Here is a 19,245-nt window from a genome sequence, read left to right as displayed (position 1 = left end):
TCAGAGAGGTGGGAGCAGAGTTTTTTGTTTTAACTCAACAGTGTGAGTGCAGCAGGGTGGTCAGGTAGATGAGGGCTGAAGAGAAGCCAGTGGATGTGGCAGTTAGGACGCCAGTGAACAGAGGAATGATTGTAAAAATTAGTACTAGCATGTTTTGCACATGGGATAGTTAATACTAACGTGTTTCACACAAAGGGAAGAAACCAGACTGAAGTGAGAGGGAAATGAAGTAACGAAAGTGACTGCAGAGTGTTTCTCAGGAAGCAACACTTACTCACAGCTCCACGCCTCTGTCACAGCACGGGACCATACCTACCAGCCTCCCAAATCCTGCACTGCTCACCTTCCCCTCTGCCAAATCACTGCTACTTACTAACATCTCTGGGAAGCTTCCTCAACCTTCCCAACAACTCAGGGTTGGCTTAATAGTACTGTTACAGCAACACTAACATACTAATAACTTTATAGTTGATGCTGCAATTTTGTTAAGCCAACTTTGTGGCTGGGAATTCTCTCCTCAAACTGATCTGTGGTTCAGAACCACAGTGGGCTTCCCTATTGCATCCCCAGTGTACCTGGGATTGAGCTCTGTATTTTAGGAATGCTTAAGTATTATGTGGGCAAGATGTTTTTCTCTGAAAATATGCCTAAAGAGCAGCATGGAGGCTTGTTTGTTTTTAAGTCAGTGTTGGTTTTGACAGATCATTCCAGGGAAATGGTTGCTAACTAGGAAAGGAAAATACCATTCATTGAATCCTTTTGCATTCAATTAAAAACACCGTTTGGGTTACACACAGAGGCCCAGGAGAGAGTAACAGGAGGTGATCCAGGAAATATGCTTTCTAAGGAAATGATTCAGAGAAATAGTAGTAGCAATCAATGGCAGAGGATTCCTACACTATACAGGTAAGTGTTAAAATTAGCGATCTGCTATTCACAGCCTGACCATTAATCCCAAAGGAATTCTCCTCTTACTTTTGAAATTCTTAAATAGGTACTGAAGAAAATTCTGATGTATTCCTGAATGAAGGAGCCTGAATGACATCAGCATTCGGTTTCATTTTAGTATGCAGTACAGTTCAAGTTCTATTATTTTCTAACTCCTCCTAAGAGACAGGACACAGAATTATCTGTGAATAGGACCAACACTGAGCCAGTGGTTCCCGACATGTTTCTTGAAACTCATGAGCCTTGGAAAGACAATACATTGTTAGGCTGCATTTAACTAACCTCTGCCTGCAGTTCCCACCCTGGTTGGTCTTTGCCCCTTCCTCTTTGCCTGAGGGTCCTTTTCCTGACCCAGAGAAGGAGCTAAGAAGTGGGACCCATAAGACTCCTTAAATCTACATCCAGAGACAGAGCCCTGCTCTGGTGGACACAGGGAGCTGAGAAGTCCATCCTGGGAGCTTGTGGGATTCCTGGTCAACCCCAGGCTGAAAAAAAATGGGGCTAAACTACAAACAAACAGTTGTATAAAGGGTCCACCAGTTGACAGAACTTTCGTCGGCAGGTCTCCCCTTGGCCTAACCGCACTTACTGCAAGAGTGTCCACTGCCCAGTAACACTGAGCCAGCTGAAAAGAGCACAGGTGCGAGGCCAACAGAAGGCAGTCTCTTTACATGAACTCCAGTTCAGAAGACTTGTTCTCAGGGAACAAAAAAGCAGGTCCCGTCTTCCCTGAGATGGTAAAGCATTTTGCCTAAAGGTGGTCTTCAGTGTTTAACGGTTTGCAGACAAAAGGGTTAGAGGAAGCCATCAGCACTCTGGCTACTTGAATTACAAGCCACATTTGCTTTAAAACACATCACAGACTTATACTATTGTTTTCACACAGTTTATTCAGACATTTAAAAGTTAAAATGTGGGCATTCCCCCCCAAAACAAATTATCCCCTGCCACTCCCCAACACACAGACTACCTACCACCCTCCTATTACCTCATTGTCCATGCTTACCACACACTCTAGCAAAACACAGAGGGGTCAAGACCCCAACTATTTGGTAATCCAAAGAAGCTACAAAGTTCCACAAAAGAATCTCACTTCCTTCTCACTAGCAAACCATGAATGAAAGAATAAGGGGAAACACATTACCTTCATCCAGAGTTAATATTTCCCTAATATTCTTTTTTCTTCCTCTAAGACATTAAAACCCAAAGCAGTTTCACTTACTACTGTAACTTTGATAGTCCATTTTTCTTTTCTGAATGGCTAAGCTAGGACATACTTTCCTTTCATAGCTGATGTTAACAACCTCAAGACTGGCAGAAAGCAGTCTCCCAGCTGTGGCTTGGCTATGACACTCTGCAACAGGCAAAGTTACCACATAGGTGCAAATGATGCTTTAAGAGTTATCAAAATTTTTAAAAGTAATAATGCATTAATATGGAGCCTCCACATTTTTCTGATGCAGCAAAAGTCCTCTAAAGGCGGTGGCAGCTGTGAAAGAAAAGGCACTTTGTGCTAAAATTCAGAGGGTCTCTCTTGAGAACACCACAGCAGAGAGGCCTGGTCAGCCCAGGCCTGCAGGTGACCCTTTAGGGTGAAGAGGACCATCCCCCAGGAAGGCATCTGCAAAGGAAAAATTTGTAATCATGATTCCAAGGCAAAATGGTTACTTAAAGTTGGGAGAGGAGAAATACTAAGAGAATACAAATACAGTTGCACCAAAGATTGAGGCGTGAACTTTGCACGGATTTGCAGGCTGGCTCTGCACTTTGTATTGGGCTCGTTCCTTCACCACTTGCAGGGAGGTTCTGGACACGGAGCAGGAGCAGCGCCTTAGCCAAGAGGGTTCTAGGCCTCCTGCTTCTGCCTGGGCGCTCCTTGCTGTGTTCCCAGGAATAAACCGAGGTCCTTTTGGCAGCACTTGTGGGTATTGCTAGTCCACGGCAACATCCAAAGGGATTTTCTAATACAGCCGTGAAGAGAAAGTGAGGATTTTCCACGTGATCCGGGACTCCTTGGCAATGCCCAGTGGCTTTTTGGGCCTTCTAAGAGCAACAAAGGATCAAGCTGGTATCTTCCCATCAACACTCAGAAAAGCAGCGTGAGTATTTCAGATGGGCGGAAGGAAATAAATCAAAATGGACTGAGGGTCTTTATCCTAGTACCATAAATAAAGTGCACCATGAATGGAGGCTATAAAAAGCTACTTGCCCGAGGCTGAGGTTTGGGGAGAAACTACCACCACCACCCACTCAGAATGGTGGATCATTTCCTTCAGCCAGAATGCTGGCTACTGAAGCTTTCTTTATTGCTTTATTTCCTTAGTACTATGGAACTTTTAGCTGTAAAGAAAAAAAAATACTTGGTGGGCTTGGTAGCAAGCATGTCACAAAATCACAGGAATTGGCTGATACTCAGTAAGTATATGTTACAATCTCAATGTTGGATGATGGCTGTTTTTCCCCCTTCATTCTGATGAACTTAGGAAAACTCAAGTTTTTTTAAAACATCAAATTGGCTCATGATGCTTCTAAAGAAGCAGGACAGCCGTTAATGGCTGATGTAGTAGAAATGGTTGTCTTTGTTCTACAGGTCATCAGATGCATTATGGAAGAGAATCCACTTACTATCACATTTCAGGAGTTTACCATGACACGTTGGTAGGTTCCATAAACTTCTTGGAAGCTCTTTCAAAACAGTTATGTGAGAAGAAAACCATGATGTTGTACAAAGAATTGCTCGATTTAGGATCCCATTTCAAGGAAACTATTTTGCTGCTTTCATGTAGGAAGGTATTGCCCCCCGCGCAGTCAGACCCTCAAAGCGCTTGTATGTGTAATTGATGAAGACCCAGTCTTTGTTCTTGTAGTCAGTGTCAGGGTGATTACTTGTTGCCACTGGGAAAGAAACAGATGTGAGAGTTGATTCACTGCCTTACCCTGATGGACTACTCAGTACTGAAGACACGACATTCTGAAGAACATACCACAGCTTCTATCTGAGAAAAGTTATTTTTCACTCTGCGAATTTTCTACATTTGCCTGCCTATGTTCTTTGAACCTCATGTTTTTCACAATATTTTAAAAGTTTTATTTTCTCATTTCTGTCATTTCAGATTACGTAACCTTTAATTTAATAAATAACAAGAGAACAAATCTTTGTGGTTCACCCACCCAGCTGAGCAGGCTAAATATGGGCGTTTGTATTCACTACTTTCCATTCAACAAGGTCTCACTGCTGCCCTGCATTAACACTGGAAAAATACTTACAAAGAGCCTGAAGACCTGAAGTTCCTCTCCATGTTCTCTACCCTGATTTGTAAACATCACCCCAAAATTTGGGGGAAATAATGCACTTATAAGGCAGCCTGAGACGGCGGTAGTATTACCTGTTGGCTTAAGAATATCGGATTCTGGAAACTCATCGAAGTTTGAGGTATCATCAATGCTTTTGATTTCAATAGATATTGCAGCAGGCCTCTCTCTGCCAAGAACATACATGCCAAAAATTACTACGGTTAGTAATCATATGGATCACAAGTAATCAAGTCTTTCTCCACATAAGACCCCTGGTCTGACAAGGGAAGACTGTCCACTGGCAGGCAGCATTAATTTCCTTTGAAAAGCTTATGACCACTGACCAACCACACCAGCTGACTACAACCAAACAAAACTATGATGAAAAAAATGTAACAATTATTCATAGCTAGGAAGAAAGACAAGAAAAATAAGGAGAAATTAAAATCCAAAGTTAGCACACTCTCCCTGACAGCCTGCCCTGTCTGCTGAAAAGGGAAACTGAACCTCTAAATGGCCCCTCGTGTAGGGCTCTGCCCCTCTTCTACCAGAAGTGCCAACGAGTAGAGTGGCTAAAAGGCAAAGGTAGAAATCACAAGCATGCGAATTAGAACACTATTATGAAATGGATGACAACTTCATCTTCTGCTCAACCAATGAATGCTGAGTACGGAGGTCTGTGCAGCACTGGCAGCTCTCTGCGAGCCCTGTCCGCAACAGTTTCACGCTTCCCCTCCACTCCCCCTCTGCACCCTTCCCCACTCCATCCTTCTTCCACTCCTCTCTTCCTTCTCTGTCTCCCAGTGATAGCCTCCACCCTAGGGGCAGGGACAGTCCTGCTGGTGGCTCCTAACACTAGTGAAGTTGGTGTGTTCTCGGTAAAAGCAAGTGCAACACAATGCTTAGGTAGTCCTTTCACCATGGAATCCAAAGTTCACTTCACTTTGGAAATGACTGCTGGCTTCAACGTGTCCCGTGGCACACGGGTGACAGGAAGCCCCAACTCCCAATCCTCGCCATGAATGAAAATCAGGAAAAGACCCTGAATTTCTAGGAAGCTCTCTTCCGAACATACTTGGCTTGCCAGTAGTGGTGCTTCTAAATTAGTATTAAGCAAACTACAGACTTTCTGAAATTATCCTGAAACTTTTTATATGGATATACCTGATATGTTCCCAGTCAACACCTTCAAAAAAAGAATTACTTTTGATTTCCTCAACTCCAGGGGCTCCAATTCTATGTTCCCATTCACAGCAGAATCTGGAAAAGACAGAGGCCTTTCAGCATACCTCAAGTAGTCTCTTCAGAAAAAGAAAAGGAGAAATGGGAGGAAGGGGGGACCGACCCAGGAAATGATGAAAATTTTTAAAAAATAGATTCACTCATGTCAAAAAGCCTGGCTGGGGGACAGGGGAAATGTTCTCTGATACCTCAAAATTAGATCCTTGGCTCTCTCAGAAATAGGAACTTCTGGAGGAAAAGTCAAAGTTTCTTTCCAGTTCATCACCTTCTTATATGTCTCTTGAGGGGTCTCAGAACAGAAAGGTGGGTAGCCTGTAATAAAAAGGGAACTTCGGAGCTTTTACATCCCAGAACTTTGAATCTGAGATTATTCCCCTTAATCTGATTCTAATATATCTTTAATGATCCTATATGTCCTTCCCTACATGACATGGACAGGATTTCCACTCACCCCAGAAAACATCTAAACCAATTGCTCATTTTCCCCCAAACTCCTAAACCCAAAGTGAAGTTGTGCTTCTGGTACCACTAGGGAGCCAGCTACTAGCTGGAGCTGGAAATAGGAAGGAGGACAGAAGCAGAGTTGCAGAGGCGGGGCTCACTGTGCCCAAAGAGGAAAACGAAAGGATGAAACAACATCATTAAGAAACGACTCCATTCTAGGAATATCCTTATTTGGGAAAAGTGACCACCATGCCTCTCTTTGAGAACTACAGGTGAGAAGGATAGTCACCGTAATACTCCACCTGCCCTCTACACAGACCACATCCACCTCCACAGGCATGCGTCCAGTGTTCCCAAAGACAACACAGCCAGATGACGCCACACCAGTCATTCACACAGACTCACTCAGGGCCACCACGGACAGATGGGCTAGTGCTCAGGCATATGGCCAGCCCCACAGATGTGTCCCCTAAATACACAGATATACCAAGCAACAGGGAGAGAGGTCCGAGGGGTCCATGCTCTGAAGGCTTTGAGAGAGAAGGGGGGACAGCAACTAAGAAGTAAAGAGTGCTCGAGACACGGCCCAGTGAAGGCTCTCTGTATACAATGGGTGTTTAATAAATGCCAGTGAATGAAAGAGTTGCTAGATGGAGAGGATGGAAAAGTCAAAGAAAACCATGATAAATGATCAACAAAGCCACCAGAGGGTGCCAGGGAGCCAGAATATAGTGGGATACATTTGATGGCCCAGCGTTTTCTACCTAGGAAACTTCACTTTGAAAGATGAGGGGGGAAAAGTGCTCACTTAGATGACCCCCACCTGAAACAGTCTATTATCAACATAGGACTCTTTCCTGACTGCACAGAAAAAGTCCTCTGAAAGCACGCAACTTACCGATGAGCATTTCATACATGATCACCCCCAGCGACCACCAATCACAGAGCTTGTTGTACCCGGTCTGCATGAACACCTCAGGAGCAATGTAGTCAGGAGTGCCTACTGTGGAGAAGGCCTGAAACACGTACACACATCAGGAAGCCCAGCAGGAAGGTGGGTGCCCAGAGTTCTGTTCTAGAGACCAAAGGCTACAAGTATCACCTAGAGCTACCCACAAACTAAATAAGCAGGATGGCCCGGCAGCTTAATGGCAAGCCTGGCTTGCCAGAGAACTTCCAAAATGAAAATAAAGCTTTGTCAGTGAGGTGAGAGACCATTCACTAGGTCAAAGGTATCTGTCGTAGCAACTAGTACCATAACTGAGCACCCAGTAAGTGCCAGGCCCTGTACTCCTTTTATGCTTATGAGCCTATGACAAAACTCAGCAAAGAGGACCTTATTAGCCCAACTTTGCAGATAAAACTCTGATGCCCAAAACGGCTTTGCCCAAGGTCTCAGAACTAGTTAACTGGCAGAGCCCGGTTTGGAAATTAAATATCTTGCTCAAAACCATCCCTCTTTCCACCTCAATTTGGAAAATCATAAAGGGAAACTTGATTATCAAAAGCTAAAGTTATAACCTAGTGGTCAAAGGTTTATAAATGTCTACTTATCAAACTGAAACATTTATGTAAATAGTTCTAAGAAGAGTATTTTCTAAATTCAAGTAATCTACTCTCATATACCAGGACTGCAATACTAGGGGAAGTACAGTCAAAAAGCCTTCCTGTGCTCAGCATTTGAGGGCTTACCACATGGAAGGCTCTAATCTAAGTGCTTTCCATATTATATGACTTCTAAAGTTAAAAGCTGCAGCTGTGTGGACTTTTAAAAATACTTATTATGAAATACTGCAAACATACAGGAAAAAAAGCACAGACAATACAACATCCATGTATACATTACCCGTATTAAAGAGAGGTTAATAATCTGTGGTATTTGTCTCAGATCATTCCTTTTTAAAAGAAACAAAACTACAGAAATGATTAAAGCCAGAATCCTTCTCTCCCCACTGAAGTCATAACTACCCTGAAATCATAACTACCCCTGTGCTATGCTTGTATGGATATTTGTATAAATGGCATATAACTTCTTGTATATTTCAACTTTTAATAAAGGGTTTCATACTGTACTGCATTATTCTACAGTCCTAAAACTTGTTTTTCTTCATATGATTTTGAGATTTATTCATGTAGCTCTAGTTCACTAATTTCACTGCTGTACACTATTCCATTATACAAATGTCACAATGTTTTTTATACATTCTTCTCTAAATAAACACTTACATTGCTTCCAATGTTTCACTATAACAAGTAACACCTGAATAAACATTCTTGTAACACGTCCTGGGCACTGGGTAGTATTGCTGGGTCTTGCATCATGAGCATCTTCAACTTAATCAGACATCATCCAGTTGTCCTCCAAGGTGGTTACGTCTATTTAAACATGCCCAGTGGGATGAGCTCCTAGTGCTCCACTTTCACCAACACTCGTCTTTGTCAGACTCTTAAATTTTTACCAATCTGATGAACATGAAATAGGATCTTGCTGTTTTAATTTGCATTTCCCTTATTTCTAGTAAGGTTGAGTGCATATTCATATGTTAATTAGCCATTCCGTTCTTTTTTCTGTGAATTACTGTTCAGATCCTTTGACCATTAGTTTTTTTTCAGTTGCATCATCTTTTTTCTTACTGATTCCTTGGAATTCTTTCTTTTTTACCTTTTCTTTTTGGCCTCACGGCTTGTGGAATCTTAGTTCCCCGACCAGGGATCGAACCCTGGCCCTGGCAGTGAAAGCGTGGAGTCCTAACCACTGGACCACCAGGGAATTCCCTCGTAGTAATTCTTTATGAATCCAAGGCATTAATCCTGATTCAGAACATTAATCCTTTATAGTTTTATATATTGAAAATATCTTCTCCCAGACTGAGGTTTATCATTTTTATTATGATTTTTTTATTTGTTACATACCAAAAAATGTAAAATTACCAAATTATGAAGCATAATAAAATGAATACCCATGAGTCCAAATGAAGAACCAAAGTATGTATCACTGATATTATTCAAGCTAACAGTGTACCCACCAGCCCATCCTCCTGCCTCTCCTAACCCCCATGCTCAATTTTATGTTTATCATTCCTCTGCTTTTATTTTTTTATTTTTATTTTTTGGCCACACCACGCGGCATGCAGGATCTTAGTTCCCCGACCAGGGAATTGAACCCATGCCCCCTGCAGTGGAAGTGTGGAATCTTAACCACTGGAACGACAGGGAATTCCATTCCTCTGCTTTTAAAAAGTAAGTTTGCCACATGTGTCTCTCAAACTGAGATCTTAGTTTTGTTTTTGAGCTTTGTAAAAATATTCTACATGCAGTCTTCTGCTACCTGATTTTTCCTCTCAGTATTTTGTTTCTAAAATTGATCCATGATGTCACATGTAGCTGTAGTTCAATTATTTTCACTGCTAAACAATATTCCATTCCAGAATGTAACCATTTTCCTGTCGATGGACACTGGGTTATTTCCAGTTTTTTGCTATTATGAAAATGCAATAAACATTCTTATACATGCCTCCTGGTTCAGAGGTACAAGAGTTTCTCCATGGCATCTGACTAGGGGTAGAACTGCTGGGTTGTAGGGTATGCACGTGAACTATAAGATAATTCCAAAGTAGCTGGACCATGTGGCTTGTCTTTTCATTTGCTTACATCTTTCAATATATGAAGGTTTTTTTTTCTTTAAAGTAGTAAAATACACCAAGTATTCCTTTACAATTTGTACTTCTTGTACGTTATTTAAGAAACCCTTCCTTTCTCTGAGGTCATAAATATATTGCCCAGTATTTTCTTCTAAAATTTTTAAAGTTTTATTTTCCATCTACAATTTATTTTTGTGTATACGGTAAGGCAGGAACTCATTTTTTCCATATGGAAAATTGTACACTGTTTTCTTTTAAATACACATATTAAATAACATAAATGCCAACTGTGTTTTTTTTTAAAGCTTTAGAGTCTGAAACATGGATTGGGCCTTCCCCAAGAAGCAGAAATATTTTAATTCTAATTATAAAAGTTGAGAAACTACAGAAACCCTTCAATTTAGACTAAATATATTCCAGCACAGCTGAATGTTAAGTAAATCTTATTTGTCCAAAGATTTCTACTATAAAACCAGAGACCTACTGCCACAAAAAAAGAATTTCTTCAAGATACTAAGGTGTAAAAAAAAAAATCTTGGAGTTATAGAATGTAGGCAACAGCAGGTTCAAAACTGTGATATAAGGTAATGTTCTCACCTGGGAGCTAGAGTCCCACCTTGGGAGCCCACTCTCACTTTAGCACATGGTAAGTACAAGTGATCCAGGTACTGCCCCCTTCCCAAACCTTTGTCTATTTTCCATACTGGGGTGTCCTCCAACTTGAAGCTCTTAATACCTCAAATCTATACCCTTCTTTTTCCTTTTGTTGTCTGAGTGTTCACAGTGTAGGCTAGAGCTGCGCTCTAAAAGAGTTTTGTTCATTGTTAATAGTCATTTCAAACATGATATGTTCCAACTTATGATTTCATTTAAGATTTTAGGGGATATAAAGCAATTTAATTTCCTACTTAATGACTTCTGAAAATTCTACACTCAAAAAAAATGAATTGACAAAGATTGGATGCCTAGATGCACCTCATCTTTTACCTCTGTGGTTTAATACCTTAAAGTTAACTCACACCTATTGCCTAATCAGTTACTAGGGCCTAAGAGTTACCCAGGACCATGCTGGTACTACAAATATTAGAATAGGATTTAATCAGCCAAAGATGAAGCTAAAGCCTCTGCTTTTTTTCAGTGATTCTCAATGGACTGAAAAGTAGCAGGCAGGGTGAACAATTATATATGTTAGGCTTAACCTAGAGCAATAAATTTATATCAAGCATTAACTAATATTAACCTTCCACTTGGTACTAGCTGAATGGGATCACTTACAACAGGTCAAAAGCACAGGGTTAACTGACCTTTTGAAGACTGAAAGTTAGCTTTATTTTCTTCAAGTTATCAAAGGAGGTCATATGAGGATGACCACTTCTACTATAGATAGAGTAAAAAGGCAAGAACCTTAACCACAGCATGAGAACCTAAGTTTATTCAGATTAAAAAACATTAACTATTAAAGAACACTTAACTCCAAATATGGAACTTCGGAAATTTCCTTCCTTATAGACCTATAAGGGGTTCCTAGTAAGTCTGACATGACCCTTTGGTATATGTCAAAGGGCATAAAGCTTCTCAGAGTACAAGAATAATTTAAGGTATTTAAGCTTAATTACCCCCAAAATTAAAGTGGCCAAAGGTTAAATCTTAGTTTGCTTTTAAAAAAATTTTTTTTAATCACAGAAGATTCCTTACCTTTTGTTATCCTCCAAAACATAGATAATTATCAGTCTCCCAATAATGGAGGAGCTACTGTTTAAGAAATAGTCTCTTAGATAGAGGGTCTCAACTTTCACTGCACAGTAGAATCACACAGAGCCCTTTTAAAAATCAGATACCAAGACTATATACCCCAAACCAACTGCATCAGAATCTCTTGGGGTGGGACCCAGCATCAGTAAGTTCTGAAGTTCCCTAGGTGATTCTGGTATGCAGCCAAGGCTAAGATCTACTGCTCTATGAGAGACATAATAGAAGCACCTGACCAAATTTGCTCCTGACATTCCCTAATCCTTAACAAGCTATGGAAAGAAGGCTATGATGTGACTAGCTATACCAAACTTAAGTATCCCCAAGTTAATGTTAGAAAAAGATATCACAGATTAATTTCATTTTCTACATTTCCAAAAGCCCAGGTTTAACATAAAAATCATAATATTCAAAGCATGGTCTTGAGGCCCACTGATGGGCCTTAAATGAATCCAAAAAATGCAAGCCTTTCTTTTGATTCTTTCTTAATCCTAAGGCTTCCACTTTCACATATGACTAACAGGTACTTAGTAGCAACCTACTAAATGAGTTATTAAAGATACTATAGAGAACTCTAATTCACTATTTTACTAAGAAGTCTGGCCAAAACACTGTATTTGGCAAACCTGTCAAGTTACAACTGTATACACCAACAAGCAGAAGTGCCACTATTTCTAGCTGATCATCATTCCAAGTTAATCACAGTTTTCCATCCCTGCTATTCTTGCTTTCTAATGACCAACTGCTATAGTTTAGCTTTACTATTTTCAATTTGCTATTGGGTTTCTAGCAAAGCCTAAGTATGTAGTGATACACATTTCTATTATATCTGGTCAATAATTCTCCAATAACTAGACACTGGGATATGTGCATTGCATTTTATGAACCAATGAGTCAGAATAAAAGTTTGCCTAGACAGCAATATTTCACTGGTGAATTTGTACTATTTAAATAAATTCCAACATGCTATTGATATCAAGGTAAATGCAATAATGTTACTTATTTTTAAGCTTGTGGGGCATAATTTTATGAGTATATACTCAAATACTAGTAAAGTAAGCATTTCCCTTAAATTTCTCTCCAGTTTTTATCACCAAGTTCCTTTTTCCACCATAAAGTAGGAAAGGGTGGGGCAGATGAACTGATTTGACTCGGTGAATCAAACTTTTATAAGTTTGAGAACCACAGCCTTAAAGCTCTGGGTAGGTATTTGTACTTAGTTTCATTTTGTGAGAACTCCATCTTAAATATAACCCCTTTACCACCATAAACATAGGGAAAAGGTACAACAGGAAGGAAACGGGTTGTCACCAATGTAAAAGGTCAGAATGAGGTCATCCACTGAAAATGTCACAACCAAAACAACCTCATATTATCTGCCCTCCTTCAAAAGATTACTTTTGGCGCTACCAACATAATGACAGTGCTCTATTAAGGTAATTTAAAACAAGGAATAGGTAAGCTGCAAACATTTATCAAATGCAAATTTATGTGCATACTTTTAAACTGATTCATACTTGGTTTGTAGCATTTAAGAAGCCACAAATATTACTTACTAGCTGACGTCTGTTTCTTTTCCAGGTTTCTGCTTTCCTTTTGGAATTCATGTTCTGAAAAGCTAAAAGCAGAGAAAACAAGTTCTAATCAAAGTTCAGGAATAAAGTTTACTACTTTTTTAGGCTCTGGTTCAAGCCACATGAGACCCTCAAGTCTTGCTTTTCTGCCCATACATCAATAACTCTGGATGACACATTTCCCAGCAAATTCATAAGCCCAAACCAGAGGCTCTAAAGCATTAACTCAAAGAATCACACAATAAGAGTTGTAAGCCACACTTCTATGTGGATCAGGTGGCCAGAGAGGACACGGACATGCTTTAAACAAAATTACAGGGAATTTAATCAGAATCACAGGGAATTCAGTCTCATCAGAAGCAAAGGTCCCAAAGTGGACCTAAAACATTCACAACTTCTCAAAATTACTATCAAATTTCCAACAGTAGTAACTGTTACATAGTCAGAGACTTCTGAATATATAATACACTATGGACATAAGCTTCTCAAGGATGAACTGTAATTTTACTATAGAGTTTCAATGGTTTGATAGAGTGAAAGTAACTCATAAACTTCTTTCTGCCATGACAGGAAGAAGCACCAAGGATAAATCTAATCTGGAGTTGTTCCCAGGACTCTTTCCTTTACTACTTTTGCTTGCCTGCTCCTTATTCATCCCTTGTAACCTTCTCAGTAGAGCTCCAAAGAATGCTCTTTTGGACATCTGCCTTTAACACATTTGGTAGCCTTCATCTTGCCTCACCATATAGTACAAATCACAGGCAAACCTGGGAAGGTATTTTTACTCTCTAAAGACTCAAACTGTGAGAATCTCCTAATCCATCCCGCATATTTTGGTTACCAGGGGAACAGCTCTTCCAGGCCCAGTTAAGGGATAAAAAGGCTAACATCACTGTTAACACTTACTGAAATCACTGGGGAGGCTGTGGTTCAGATTCCTATAAAATTCTGTCCTATGTGCTTTTTTCAGTCCTGTGCAAAGGCCAAAGTCAGAAAGTTTCACGTGGCCCTATGGGGAGGAAACAAGGTAATAAATGGATGAACATTCATGGATGTGAAACAGAACATTATCTTCTCCAGCTCCGTGCAGTATCCATTGCAGCTCCACAGCCAAAGGATGCTGCTTTTTCTTTTACTACAGGGAGAAATATATAATAGCAAACAAATTCTTTAAAGATCACCCCAAATCCTATTATACAAATAAAAGTATTTTCATTTTTGCACATTACCTTTGTTTTTGTCCAAATATAAACTTTAAAACTAGTTGAACCCTCCATGGCATCTAACTTTTTTTTTCACTTTTTTAAAATATTGAACTATAGTTGGCATACAATATTATATTAGTTTCAGGTGTATCCACAGCATCTAATTTTACTTCTTAAACTAAATCAAATATTCTTCTGTGTTTCTTCAAAATCATTTTTAATGTCTACATAATATTTAAATGACTTAGTACATCGCTGTCTACATATCCCCGATACTGGATGCTTAATCCACTCTCAAAGCACCCCTGTGCCAGAGAGGGCCTGTGTTCCCAACCCTAATCACACATGGTACAGAAGATGGTCTTAATAAACGGCTGTTAAATGATGAGTAAATAAACAAATCTTTGTTCATATAGCTTTTTCTCCACTTGAATTATTTCATCAGAATAAATGCCAAGGAGTAAACTATTCCAAAGACAAAGGGAATAAACTTTATTGCACAGTTATTGACAAATATTGCCACACTGTATTCCAATCTTAAGTCTCTGACTTTATCATTCTCTTCAAAGAAAACTCACACCTCCTGTGAGACAGGCACCATGCCTTTAAGTGTGCTGTCTCATTCTTAAGCCACACTTCACAGACTCAAGAGTCATTAAATGACTTTGGGGTGAAATGGCAGAACCAAAGGCAGAAATCAATGCTCTCTCTCTCCAGACCAGGATTACTTAACCTCTCCAACCCCCTGATCTCATCTGGAAAATGGGAATAATGATATCTTCCTGGCAAGAATGATGAGAATTAATGCATGTAAGGCTCCTAACCTGGAACCTGGCACATGCCTAGCCCTAAGGAAGAGGAAGGTGTTCTTGGGGTGGTGAGATTTTCCTTGCAGGACATTTGGTCCACGCCAAAAGGTCCTTGATACTTGGTTCTGTCCAAAACCATTTGGCATGGACACTTTGGATTGGACCAAATTGCAAGGAACTTTTTGCATGGACCAAACGTCTTATGAACATTTTAGACAGGACCAAATGTCCACTAACCAAAATTTTAAGTAGATAAGGAGGTAAAACCAAAAACAGGGGAGGGACTCCTGATGCTCAGGGATCTATACTGCTCAAGGTCACACAATTAAAAGTGATGTGGCCAAGGTCTGAGCTCCAATGACTCATCTGTGGTCTTCCCATGATACCACTTTCCTTCAGTCCGTAACATACAAACTTCCCAGCGTACAAGGTTACAGAAGCTTTGCTTAGGGTCAGGTTTTTGGAGGGTTTTTTATCCCATTAGGTTTGGCTGTGTGTGTGTCTGTCTGTCTGTCTTTGGTAAACTACCAAAGACAAAAGACAGCTTTGGGCCTGCTAACCTAGTATCTTCCTTTAAGACTTGCAAATAACCTGTTCTGCAAGCCAAGGAGGTGTTTTATAGTTCTCATAATTACATGATTTACCTGGACACCTCCAGGAAAAAGTGTCTTAAAAAGCAGTGCCGGGGCTTCCCTGGTGGCGCAGTGGTTAAGAATCTGCCTGCCAAGGCCGGGGACATGGGTTCGAGCACTGGTCTGGGAAGATCCCACATGCTACGGAGCAACTAAGCCCTTGAGCCACAGCTACTGAGCCTGAGCTCTAGAGCCCGCGAGCCACAACTACTGAGCCCATGCGCCACATCTACTGAAGCCCATGCGCCCTAGAGCCCATGCTCCACAATAAGAGAAGCCACCACAATGAGAAGCCCGTGCACCGCAACAAAGAGTAGCCCCTGCTCGCCACAACTAGAGAAAGCCTGCGCACAGCAACGAAGACCCAACGCAGCCAAAAATAAATAAATAAAATAAATAAATTTATTAAAAAAAAAAAAAAAAAAGCAGTGCCCGGAGCAAATGCTATTCAAACCTAAATTTTCAGGGAACTCTGTAGCTCTTCTGAGTATACAGCAGAAACTCAAAATGTCTACATTTTCACTTCTATAATCTATATGGCTAAACACATATATGAGCTCTCCTCTACAAGACTGGGCTAGCATATTGTAGAAAGCATGTATGCACCAAACAGGGTTCCCAAATCCTCCTCAGCTAGACTGAGTCCCCAAGCTCTTGGCCTTCAGTATGTTTGCTGACCTTGAACACAGACTACGGCCTACAACTAAGCGAGAACTAAGGCACCTGGGGTACAGGACCAAGGCATCTGAACCCAAGACCACACAAAGTAGGGCTACTGCTTTATTAAAAATATATCTGGGACTTCCCTGGTGGCGCAATGGTTAAGAATCCGCCTGCCAATGCAGGGGAAACGGGTTCGATCTGTTCGGTCTGGGAAGATCCCACATGCAGTGGAGCAACTAAGCCCGAGAGCCACAACTACTGAGCCCACACGCTACAACTACTGAAGCCCACGTGCCTAGAGCCCGTGCTCCGCAACAAGAGAAGCCACCGCAATGAGAAGCCCGCGCACCGCAACGAAGAGTAGCCCCCACTCACTGCAACTAGAGAAAGCTCGCGTGCAGCAATGAAGACCCAAGGGAGCCAAAAATAAATTAATTAAAAAAAAAAAAGAAAACCCTTCTGTCAGGCACAGTTTAAAAAAAAAAAAAATATATATATATATATATATCTGAACTTAAGGACAGAAAAATAATTTCATATACATTAACATTTTAAAAGCAGAATACCAAGCTATTTACTTTTACAATGTTAACTGTACATAAATTGACACAAACAGAAAAGGTACTGAAGCTATTTTACTAAAATAGTGGTTATCTTTGAATGATAACATTATAGGTATTTTTCTTTATAGCTCTCTGTATTGTTCAAATTTTCCACTACATATATACATTATTCTTAAAATAAAGAAAAAAACTATTAACCAGAAGAAATTATCTGACAAACCTCCTACCCTCTTGAAACAGAAAGATTAAGGTTTCCAAAGAAAGTAGACCAAAACTTCAGATTTTTCAAAGACTGTTATCAAAAGACAGTAAGAAAGAAAAATACCCTAGGAATTAAATTTACTTTCCTACTTAAAAGAAAAATTCAGTCTAGACAACAATTCTATGTACCAGAACACAACAACCTAGAATTTTAGAGCTGGAAGGGACTTTGGAGCTTCTCTGGATCAATATATTCACTTTATAGATAAGTGAGGTCCAGACAGTGGAGGAACTTGCCAAGGAGCATCCAACAATTTAGCAGCACAGGGATTCTCTTCTGATTTACTGTGAGTTTAAGAATCAGGGAACTAACCTCATTTGCATGTCTAAAGATGACTACAAAGATGACTACAGAGACTGAGCAGGACTCTGCCTTAAGCAGAGGGCGCAGGATTTGGAACCTGAACTTTGTGGCAGATTATTGTTGCTGTTGCCTTACTTCCTGGTTCTTGGCTGGGATCCTCAACAGATGAGGTTGCCCAACAAAAGGGTTCTCGATAGGTGATGCATTAGTATAGTTAATTATATGCTAAGAGAAGATGACTATCTTTGGCTTTATTACAAAATAACTTAAATCAATTTTATTCTTCATCATTTTCCAAAATGTTCTTTATCTTTACGAGGAACGTTCAGTCAAATTATGGAATTCATAAGCCTTTCAGAGAAAGTAAGTAACAGCAAACTTACCTGTAAGAAAAAGAAAAAAATGTACCGGGTAGCTCACAGCTCCCCTCCTGTGATTACCGCAAGCCACGCAGGTGTTAAAGCAGAGGCTGCTCAGACAGGTAAAGACACGCTGCTCAGGTTGCTACTCCCCACAGTACCTTGCTGTCCAGGAGAAGGTTGTCTGGTTTGATGTCTCTGTGGATGAATCCGAGTTGGTGGATGGAGTCTATGGCTAATACTGTCTCTGCTGCATAAAACTGAGTCTCCTCTTCTGTCAGTGTGTCTTTCTTCATCAGCAGGGTCATCATGTCCCCTGGAAACAAGAAGATACAAAGTACACACACACACACAAAACAACACATGAATAAATGCCAGTTTTCAATATGTCTCCCTTATCTGCCAACGTAAGGCGGTGCTAAACAGGCCTCTGCTCTGTCCCAGAGATTACCCACTACGGGCGGAAATGCCCAATATGAGCAGAAATGGTAAGCCGTTTCTAACACTTAAAAGGTAAAATTCACAGCCAGGGATTGCAAAACACTTTCACCTAAGCTAACCGATGCTGACCACTGAGCTGTGATTTCCCTTTTACTTTGGAGAGAGAAAGGAAATTTCTCTCACACTAAAATAAATAAATAAGTAGACAGATAAATAAATTTGCTTAAGATAATTTTTTCGACTGGGGGAAAAGCTACTTTACTTTTCACTTTGCACAAATATCTGCAAACTTCTCTCTACCTAGAACCAAATGGCATTTCCACATAGGCTGTACTGCCATTATCAGAGAGGCTGAAATGCCAAACAACAGAAACGTAAAAATTCTGGGAGGCTGAGAACAAGCTCTCCAATGTTTATTCACAAAACACTAGAACATAAATAAAAAGGTGGGATTTAGGTAGCAAAGTGTTAGTCAACAAAAGCTAAATATGAACTGAAAATGCTACAGACTAGGATGTGTAATAGCTGCCTCCCAAAAGTTCACGGTGAACACCTCCCTAGATCAGTTGGGTTTTTTCTCCAGTGTTTTATTGTAGGTAGTTAAATATACACCAAAATGCTTTATGCAACTTTTACAACACAACATCAGTATTTTAGCAGTTAAAAGGTAACCTTAGTTTTCTGCAAAGTCAAAATTTAATTATTTCTGCTTAATACCATCAACATAAAATGGTGAAAAAAAGATTCTGATCCTAACTCAACAGTCAGACAAAAGCAAAGGAAATATGAATAAGCAGTTTAAAGCTAAAAGAAACAGGAAAGATTCAGTTTAGATCGCATAGGAAGACATTTATATTAGAAAACAGGGAAAAGAGATAGAAACCTCTGATTTTAATAGAGCGCCATGCTGCTTTTTAAATTTAATTTATAACTTTGAGGGAATTTTTGTATTCTTGGAGAAAAGTGGATATTTTACCCTTGCGCAAAAATTAAGCCATTTATTAAAATGCTCCTTTTTGCCCCAAAACTTGAAAAACATGATTGCCTTATCACTCCTGGCAGCCACGCATTCAATCTGGAGGCACATCAGAGACTCAGGCTGGCTCTAAGTTATCT

The 19,245-nt window shown here is 40.1% G+C and overlaps 1 protein-coding gene across 5 annotated transcripts in view; it reads right to left on the bottom strand.

Annotated features, from left to right (window-relative positions):
• Positions 1-2,481: 2,481 nt before the first annotated feature.
• Positions 2,482-19,245, bottom strand: part of STK38 (serine/threonine kinase 38) — a 41,307-nt gene continuing 24,543 nt past the window's right edge. For 2 of the 5 annotated variants that reach the window (XM_061196300.1, XM_061196302.1), the window contains exons 7-15: positions 17,850-18,004; positions 13,799-13,901; positions 12,875-12,936; positions 6,827-6,944; positions 5,673-5,796; positions 5,407-5,502; positions 4,335-4,429; positions 3,574-3,843; positions 2,495-2,991 (exon numbers count right to left, since the gene is read on the bottom strand). In XM_061196300.1, coding sequence (XP_061052283.1) covers positions 3,713-3,843; positions 4,335-4,429; positions 5,407-5,502; positions 5,673-5,796; positions 6,827-6,944; positions 12,875-12,936; positions 13,799-13,901; positions 17,850-18,004 — 884 coding nt within the window. In that variant the 3' untranslated portion in view covers positions 2,495-2,991; positions 3,574-3,712. Of the gene's footprint in view, positions 2,992-3,573; positions 3,844-4,334; positions 4,430-5,406; positions 5,503-5,672; positions 5,797-6,826; positions 6,945-12,874; positions 12,937-13,798; positions 13,902-17,849; positions 18,005-19,245 lie in introns of all 5 variants that reach the window. The other 3 variants (XM_061196301.1, XM_061196305.1, XM_061196306.1) reach the window with 3 other exon arrangements.

The sequence above is a fragment of the Eubalaena glacialis genome, chromosome 7 (assembly GCF_028564815.1).
Source record: "Eubalaena glacialis isolate mEubGla1 chromosome 7, mEubGla1.1.hap2.+ XY, whole genome shotgun sequence".
In the NCBI taxonomy this organism is placed as follows: domain Eukaryota; kingdom Metazoa; phylum Chordata; class Mammalia; order Artiodactyla; family Balaenidae; genus Eubalaena; species Eubalaena glacialis.
The sequence above is the reverse complement of the archived record's forward strand: the minus strand, read 5'-3'. Positions and strand labels throughout refer to the sequence as shown.